This window comes from Lytechinus variegatus, chromosome 2, assembly GCF_018143015.1.
Source record: "Lytechinus variegatus isolate NC3 chromosome 2, Lvar_3.0, whole genome shotgun sequence".
Classification (NCBI taxonomy): Eukaryota; Metazoa; Echinodermata; class Echinoidea; order Temnopleuroida; family Toxopneustidae; genus Lytechinus; species Lytechinus variegatus.
Genome location: NC_054741.1, coordinates 72,166,332 through 72,175,822, shown reverse-complemented (window position 1 = coordinate 72,175,822; position 9,491 = coordinate 72,166,332). Strand labels below are relative to the sequence as shown.

The 9,491-nt window shown below is 34.9% G+C and overlaps 1 protein-coding gene across 1 annotated transcript in view; it reads right to left on the bottom strand.

Moving 5' to 3' along the window:
* Window positions 1-9,491, bottom strand: part of LOC121408912 (unconventional myosin-XIX-like) — a 32,399-nt gene that overhangs the window by 4,402 nt on the left and 18,506 nt on the right. Inside the window, exons 10-22 of the mRNA XM_041600630.1 lie at window positions 9,299-9,401; window positions 8,518-8,715; window positions 8,055-8,136; window positions 6,519-6,705; window positions 5,939-6,128; window positions 5,527-5,637; window positions 4,813-4,989; window positions 4,232-4,324; window positions 3,820-3,879; window positions 3,223-3,401; window positions 2,261-2,456; window positions 1,323-1,452; window positions 376-563 (exon numbers count right to left, since the gene is read on the bottom strand). Coding sequence (XP_041456564.1) covers window positions 376-563; window positions 1,323-1,452; window positions 2,261-2,456; window positions 3,223-3,401; window positions 3,820-3,879; window positions 4,232-4,324; window positions 4,813-4,989; window positions 5,527-5,637; window positions 5,939-6,128; window positions 6,519-6,705; window positions 8,055-8,136; window positions 8,518-8,715; window positions 9,299-9,401 — 1,894 coding nt within the window. The remainder of the gene's footprint in view (window positions 1-375; window positions 564-1,322; window positions 1,453-2,260; window positions 2,457-3,222; window positions 3,402-3,819; window positions 3,880-4,231; window positions 4,325-4,812; window positions 4,990-5,526; window positions 5,638-5,938; window positions 6,129-6,518; window positions 6,706-8,054; window positions 8,137-8,517; window positions 8,716-9,298; window positions 9,402-9,491) is intronic.

Here is a 9,491-nt window from a genome sequence, read left to right as displayed (position 1 = left end):
GAGTGTAATTCTGAGGGGGATTAGTATCACTTTCATGTCCATAAATATTTTGCTAAATTAAAACTTTTTCAGATTATTTCAATCACTTGCTTTCTTTCTTTCTCCAATTTTTTTTGTGGGCACATCGCAGAAATGCAACTAAAAAATAATATGAAAGCCTTGAATGTTTGTCTCTGATTATCAAAATTTGATTGTTTTTTTTTTTGGGGGGGGAATTTGATTGCATCTGTGTCTGCAAAGTGGCCACAGATATGATCCTCAGTCCCGTTTCATTAAACTGTTTAGAATGAAAATATGCTACAATACGCTAGGTCAATCCAATAATTGCATCATTTCAGTAGCTCATCTGTCACTTGTCATTGATACATATCATACCTTCTCATCATCCTCGACTTCTCCCATGTCCTCCACATCCTGCTCTTCTTCATAATCATCTTCATAGATAGAGGCATCAAGTCTCTCCTGCCTCTTTCTGAACAGGTAGTCCAACATGGCATGTTGTATCACTCTCGCTGCATGATCCATGATCTTGATGGCATTACGTACCCTCCAACCTCGATACCCTGAAAGTAGGAATCAAGGATTACAAGAAGAATGTACTGGAATGAGCTCTGACGGTCTAATCGTACTTATCTATTACCCCGTTTGATCTCATCCCATATAGGCTATTCTAGTTCGTCTACAACCAGTTTGTCTACTATTAAACCATTTGGTAATTCTCACTTCATCTAATGTCTACTTGGCGAAACACCACTGCCTCTATCGCTTGTGACAAACTGATAATATATCAAATTTTCATTTGAGAATTAGACAAAGAGACAATTGAGAGAACTTGGTTTTTATACAAATTGGAAAATAGACCAAGTGAGAATAACAATAGACCGATTATATGTTAGACCAATTTGTAAGTAGACCCATTGGTTTAAGCCATGCATTTTTAGGAAATAATGCAATTGGACCAACTGCTGCTAGACAAAGTGGATACAAACCCTCTCAACTAACAGACTAACCTCAACCCTCGTCAGACTAACCAACCCACTTTCATAATAAGGATGAAATCATGGTACACCAAATGATCTCCGTAATATGAGCCACTTTATGTAAAGGGGGAGCAAATTGACAAAAAACCTGTGTGGTGTATCATTTACAGCGGATTATAAATAATTGGTCTTAAAATATATGTTGTGAGATAGCCTATAATTATATCTGTGTGGAAACTCTAAAATGTTTTCATGAGGAAAAGTATTGTTTTGCTATTCAGTAAAATAACCATTGTGATAAGAATGTATGGTTCATATAACCCTTTAAAAATTCAAATCTACCAGCTTGTATAACTGAGGCAGCCCATTCCCTCTCCCCTATGACAAGAGCTCTGTAAACTCTCCAGGCTCTCTGGATTATGGCAGCACACTGGGAAAGCTTCTTCATACGTTGACTCTCAAGGTATTCCAACTGATGAAAAAAAAGAAATGGAAAAGATATTAAGACAACTATGTACTCACCATTTTAATCGGTAAATTATTACTTGATAATATCACAACGTGAATTTACATACTTGAGAGGAGTTAGACCCATTAACATCAGATCATATGGATTGTTATCATTACATTTTTCATAATGAACAGTGCCTATAATAGATATAGTAAACTTGTTAATTGATGAAGTATATTGCATGTTTAAAACGTCTGCTGTGGTTTGTCAGATTTGCATCACATAACATGTATATGATTTTTTAAGTGTAATATGGACTAGGCATCCAGTAGAAAGTGACACCCCCAATGAATATGGACACGTAGAGGCAATATCTAACACAATGACATAAGGGAGTCAGCAACTTATCAATCATATCTCAGTTAGTATGCTCTCCTTGTGGGTTGATTTTCATGCATGGACACACTAAGGAATGCTTTAGTCAACACATCATAGTAATGCATTGAGCTCAGTATGGATGACATTTTGCTCTTCATCAGGAAATACCACATTTGTCACTTGTTACCATTTGCAATTTTAGGCTGGTTCATATATGAAAACCTAGCTGAATAATAGCGTGATCAAGAACTTAATATTCATCTTAAATTAATGTCAATATACCTTTTAAAATGTCTACTACCTTTTAAAACCGTGTTTGTCATTATAGACAATTCTGCTAGATAGTATAGATCAGTATAAAAACATACATCATAGACCCTGTATCATTTTGACAGTCTAATAATAAAAAATATTTGAGGAATCACATGTTGCTATGAACATGTTAACATACCTGGCCTTCTCTAAGAAAGATCTTTGTCTTGCCAAGCTGCTGAGTGGATGAACTATCTGATTGATTCTCCTTATCATCATCACCAAACAAACTCTTGTAGATGAGTCTACAACTATCTCGTATTGACCCTAGGTCATCCCTCTCCTCCTTGGGAAGGAGGATACTGTATCTCTCACAGAAATCTGCATGTGATAACCTGAAAAATTGACAATTCATTTTAGTTAATTACTACTTTCAAAATAACTTAGTTTCCTTATTTTTACATTCAGCTTTATTCAAACTCCTGTAGACATACCTATGACCCGAGGTCCCCCTCTCCTCCCGCAGAATAAGTATACTGCATGGAAGTCATAGGGTAGGTTTGGAATATGCTCAAAATTCAGCTTATCAGAACCCAAACCTAGACATTGCAACAGCTGCATTGCAAGACTGTATATTTCAAGACTGATTTGCATGAAAATTTTACAAGGCAGAATTTGGGTCCATTATTATTCTTATACTATTCGCATTAAATTCAAGATAGACTGTCCCTTGTAGGCTATATAACAGACACATCTGACCCCCATTACACAAAACACCCGACTGCTTCCAAGTTCCTTGATCAATGCAATTGATTGTGAAAATCATCCTTACAATTATTCGCTAAGCTTTGAGGTATGGGGCCCTTGAGCTAGTTAAAGTTAATCGCAACATTGAAATTTCAAACATATCCTTGCTTTCTATTAATCGAGTTAAGCATTTTGGACTTGGGATAAATTCTGCTACGAGTTGTGTGTTAAATAGAATATTTATGAAAAGAGCCTCTGGATCTAATTCACATAAATCTTGCTTTTGGAAACATTCTTAGAACTTTGCTTTCATTCTATCAAATGGAAGGAATTCGGTGTATTACAACAGTATCTCGTAACTTTCCAGGGATAACAACTTTTGTGAAACGGGGCTTTGATGTAGATCCAACTTACTTTGAAGGAAACCCTGCAGCACTGATGGCCACAGTTTCCAAGACACCACAAGCTCTCAGCTGAGAGGCAACAAAACGACTGTCAAACAAGTCTGGCTGGCACTGAAAATTGGGTTTTATGCATCTGATGTAGTGAGGAGTGGTAGAGGTCAATGTGGTCATTAGACTCCCCAAAGACTCCTGAATTTAAGAAAAGTGCACACAATTAAATAATTATAAATCAAAACAATGAGCAGGCAATAATTCTTATGGTCAGTCCATGATGTTTATAAGGATCACTGATTTGCTTTTCCTTCTTTCTTTATCATCAAATACTATCTATTTCGGGAGTGAGTTAAATGTATATGCCAACAACAAAGTTTCTTCAATATATGTCTAGAAAAGTTGCTACATTCTTGTAAAAATTGGCTTTTCATGTGATCTACAGTCAACGTGCATCTATCACTATTTATTACACATGTATATCTCTGTATTTTATTAAATTAATAAAGCAAACAGAATATCATTGAAATGTAACTAGATGCTACTCCTTGTAAACCTGATTGAAATCAAAAGCCATGTCGTTGTAGTAAAACAGAATATTTACACTCAATATTACCTTGAATCTTGAAACAACAGTCTTGCTGAGTTTTGATTTGGATCCCTTACTCTGGAGCTCCTGTTCAATAAAAAAAAGAGCAACAAAATCGTGAAACTAATTTTAAAGAGGAAAAAAAATGAATCCTGCCAATTTTACTGAATGTTGAAATCTCATTTCTGGGGAAAGAAAATAACTGGCATATTGCATATTATCTTTTGAAATAACATGTCATAAAGACAGAGTAAATAGTTGCTATATAATTGGTTAAATCAATCTTTGTTTGCAGAAGGGACTTTTGGGTAAATTTTACATAGGCAAGAAAGGAAGTCTCAGTCATGAGTTTGAGATCACTGAAAACCATGGGAATATATAGCGAAAGAGAGCAAATTCAGTTCTTTTAAATCAATCTTATCATTGTATTATTTTTTACCTGCAACCTCTCTTGTTCAGGCTGAATGATCTTGGTCACAAACTGATTTGTGCTTTCCATCAAAACTTCAATCAATTCCATTGGAATCGGATCCTAGAATGAAAAGAAAACAAAAATTCTTATTTGAAACTTATTTCCACAGCTGACGATTAAACTCATCCATGTGCTACACATTGCAGTTCAAGAGCCTAATTCATTAGATAGTTGACTCCCATTTAATAGCAAAAAATCACGATGGTTTTACTCTAACAAAATGGTATTCAAGTTTTGTATTCACAAAGCTGGGTTAAGTTAACCCATTCGTTAAAGTGTATCATTTGACATAATTATTACAATCCAAGGTCATATCACTTATGTAAACCATGGGCTGACTAAACCCATCTTTGTGAAATATAAATTTTGCAACCCTGGTATTGAAATTAGTCAATGGACCCAAGGATATCCACGTTTGTTAATTCAAGCTTTAAAGAAGATTACAGTTATGGATGTTTTATCAATGAATGCCTGTTCACAAGAGGGACAATCATTAACAGAGGATAAATTCTGGATGAATGGATCCTAAGGAAACAAATGTACCTTACCTTAGTCTTTTCTATCAAGCCATGTATATCATAGGTGACCAATCCAGCATAATGTTTGATAGTAAACGCTGATTGTGGATGATTCATAGGAGCTTTGGTCAAGAAGGGACTATCTACAGCTGCTAACAGTTTCTCCTCAAATGATGTCGTGTCAGATTGGCGGTTCAGTCTGCATTCCTATTCGGGAAACAAAACATCAAATTATGACTTATCAAACATTAAATCATGTTTATCAGACAATGCATGTAACATGAACGTTTCTTTAAACAGGAGTTGGACAGATGAAAAGCGGAAGAAAATGGATGTTCATGTATCCTTTACTATAAGAATAGGAATATTGAAACACTGTATTGCAGTACTACCCTGATATAATATATCAAGCCAAGTTTATGAAACTTTTTATTGTATTCTTCATTGTTGTTTGTCATGTGTATATTGCGCTGAACATATTTGTACTTATGTCTCTAATTATGGGTACTTTTCTCAATATATGTTCAACATTGGATGATGCGATTATATCTTACAGAAACAGTGACAACAAGTTGATGACAGATTTTAGATTTACACCCCAAAAAATGTCAGAAGCTATTCAAATCTTTGCATTAGACTACCCAAGAGCAAATATACATGCATCGGCGAAAATCAGACAAAACATTATGTTTCTTGATCATATCGCTGCATCCACCTTTATAAATATGTATTAGATACACTCACTTCATTCATGAGAGAGAACACACTGAGCTTGCCCTCAATGGTCTGAAGACAAGGTTGGTTATCACTGAAAGTACAGAAATTCCAAGAAATTCCTTCTTTCTCATATTCTTCCTACAATAAGAAAAAAAATTATAGACGATTACGGTTGTGTCAAAGATATCAATGTTAATATAAATAATAATTTGACACAAATGAAACTTATAAAAGGCGATCGAAACCACTTTCAAGAATATGGGTCTTTATGTCTGAACAGATCACATAGCAATTCAAAAAAATCTTATTTCATAAAATTTCTTGAGAGCTAGGTTTTCCAATATGTACAAGGCACAAATATATGTGATCCAGGTGCTATTTTTAATGAGAATCTTTCATTCAACCCAGTTGCAAATTTGTAGGACCCCCTCCACTGTACCTGTTGAGCTCTCAAGAAGTGCATCACAAAGTGCTGCTGCAGTTTCTCATTGGCATAGTTGATACAGAGCTGCTCAAGACTGTTGCTAGCAAAGCTCTCGAACCCATAGATGTCCAGGAGACCTATGAAAGCATGCCACTGATTGGCTGATGTATGCTTGTTCAAGAAGGCAACCAACCAATCAAACAGTCTGTAAATGTAAGTTGCAAGGGAAATATTAGATAATCAAATATGTTTTTCGGGGCACTCAAATTTCATTGTTATTATAAAAAACTTCATCAACTTCATCATCATCATCATCATCACCATCATCATCATCATCATCATCACCATCACCATCATCATCATCATCATCACCATCATCATCATCATCACTTCATCACTTTCACATGTCACTAATGCAGCAGCAGAATTGTCATCAACACCATCAACTTTATCATGAATCAAAGGGAAGTATTGAATATTTCTTGCTACCCAACCAAAGTTCAAATTTCTATGCAAAGGGTACCCAAGTCTTTTGCCCTCTGTATGTCATAACTCTATATTTCCCTGCTCCTTCGTTCCTACCAAATCAACTCACCTTGCATAGATAACCTTTGACATGCAGTCCCTCCTCACACCAGCTTCCTCCACTGAGCATGGTTTCATGAACACACTTTGGCGCTTGCTGTGTGATGCAGTGATGCGTCGGTAGATGAGAGATGTGGTCAGACTGGTAGGGTCCAGACCTAGCAGTCTACATGCATGCTCTAGGGATTCCTGGCACACTGAAAAGATAAAAAGCCTTGTTTTTAAAAATTAATCTTTCCTAATTCTACATATAGGTACCACAAATGAAGGTAACTGGCAAGCAATATGATCAACAATTTACAACCTTTTTAAGCAGTCATAAGCTCCTAATCATGACTTCAAAATAAATATTTATGACAAACCATATTTCATCCCCCCCCCCCCCCCTTATCTCAAATGAAACAATAATGTCTGTATATATGAATTCATCAAATGTCCTGGACTCTTAACATCGTTTGTTTTAAACTGCATACTGTTTAAACAAAGCTTATTGTTTACAATGTAACAGTATACCTGACTAGCCATCGTGCTTTTCCAATATATATATGTACACTACATACCAATTCTTTATTGTTATACTTTGCTCAATTAAAGGAAACCAAAACCCAAGAAGAGAAGTAATCTTATTTAAAAGAGTAAAATGAGAGGAACAATTTAAAAAAAAGTTTCATCAAAATCGGTTATGAAAAAGGCAAGTTATGGGAGTTTGAAAACTCTTGTTGTACTTTCTATGGGCATCCTCAAATTGGCAAACGTGCTACAAAATGGCTGATTTTGTGGACAACTCTCCATTTGTTTTGTACACAAATTTTCAGATTTTCCTCATTATCTTTCAAATTGCATCTTGCCTCCTTCTGAGCACAGCATATGTCATGGGAAAATATAATCCACACCATATATGCCAAGGTCAGGAGGAGATAATATGAAATATGTAAAATAAAGGGGAAAATCTGAAAATATATGTACAAAACAAATGGAGAGTTGTCCACAAAATCAGCCATTTTGAAGCACGTTTGCCAATTTGAGGATCCACATAGTAAGTACAACAAGACTTTTTAATCGTCCATAACTTGCTTATTTCATAACCGATTTTGATGAAACTTTTTTTAAATTGTTCCTCTCATTTTCTTCTTTCCAATAAGATTGCCTCTCTTCTTGGGTTTTGGTTTCCTTTAATGATAGCTTTAGAACCTTACACTGTCTCATAATGTCCTTGTATAGAAACAAATACACACACAGCCATTGAATCATGTCACTAAAGTTTAAAAATAACAACAATCCCTTAATTTCATTCATAAAAGCCTCTTAAAAGTTTTGAAAAATAGACAAATTAAAACATTACCGAGAGGGAACTAAATATCCACAAATGTAAAATTCAAATTTTCATACAGAATAAGTAGATGATGAAAGGTTAAGGAGTCCCAATGCTTAAATTTGTACGATTTCAATATTAGATGTTATTCAAATACAATTCATTTTATTGAAAATTAAGTATAATCTGTAGATGAGCTTTAGGAGATAAAACTAGGATATGAATATCATTTACCTTCCTCATCTAATTCACAAGGATCAAATTCCTCATCACATGTAAACTCTAGATTGCCAAGATGAAGGATACCACTCAACACCTGTCAAAGTAAAACATATTAACTCTGCAGTTCATGAAAAGTACAACTGATACAACAATCAAAAGATAATGAAAACATAAGGTAAATATCTGATATTTTGTTTCAATATGTGTTGTCTTTCTTTCTTTCTCTTTCTTTCTTTCTTTCTTCCTTCCTTCCTTCCTTCCTTCCTTCCTTCCTTCCTTCCTTCCTTTCTTCCTTTCTTTCTTTCTTTCTTTCATTTATTTATTCATTTTACCTGAAATCAATATTTTTCTTGATCTTTATACATGTTTACTTTTTCACAGTAACTCCATTCCTCCAATTTAAAAGAATATAAAAAAAGTTCAATATTTTGGATGTTTCCCCTTTTTCTCCCTGTCTATCTCTCAGTTTTCTCACCTGAAATATATTTTCTTGGTGCATATGAGTAATGCCTACATTCTTCATAGCGTGCTGGGTTCTGCTAAATACTTGATTCTCATTGGCTCTTGACTGGATACCATCATCCAATGGGAGGTAAGCAAACATGACATCATCACCAGTGGGTGTGGTCAGACCCCATTCTGCCCTCTGTTCTTCTGTTGCCTCATTCACGATCTTGAAGGGAAGGACAAAATGAAAAGTGAATTTATTTCTTAATGAAGCCCCTTGATGAGACAATCAAATCTATCAATTTTGCTCCATATTAAAAAAAAGAATGAAATAAAGACTTTGCAAAGCATTTTGAAAGATTAATGCAAAGGAAAACATACAGAATTCCATTACATGTAACCCAACCAAACAACTCTACCCCCCCCCAAAAAAAAAAAAGTACAACCACAAAATAATAGATTTCAAAGCCCAGACTATTCTCAGAAGTGTCATATAATCAACCTGTCTTACACACAAGATATTTCTCCTGTTGGACCATGAATTTTAAAAAGTTTGAAAATTATTTTAAGTTTATTAAGTTTAAAGTTTCTGATACAGTATATTGATATTGAAACCCACACAAATATGATTTCTTTCCTGTATTGGTTATTGCATTATAACAATTGATAGACAAGAGTTGCTATTTTGCAATGTGTGTGTGAGGAGCACAAAACATGAATATGAAAATATGAATCCATCACACAGAAACATAGCCTACAGAAGCATAGCCGTCCAAAACAGTCAATAGAGATTGCTGCACACTCCCTACCTGGTAGAATATGTGAAAGTTGCTTTCTCCATCAGCCTGGTGAACAAGCCTAGTCTTCTCCAAGAGATATGTCTGGATAGAGGCACCAATGATATGGGAACCCCTGGATACAAGTTAACAAAAATACAATCCCATTTTGAACAATTATGTATTGGGAAAATAAATCACACAAAAACCATGCATTCCATCCAAA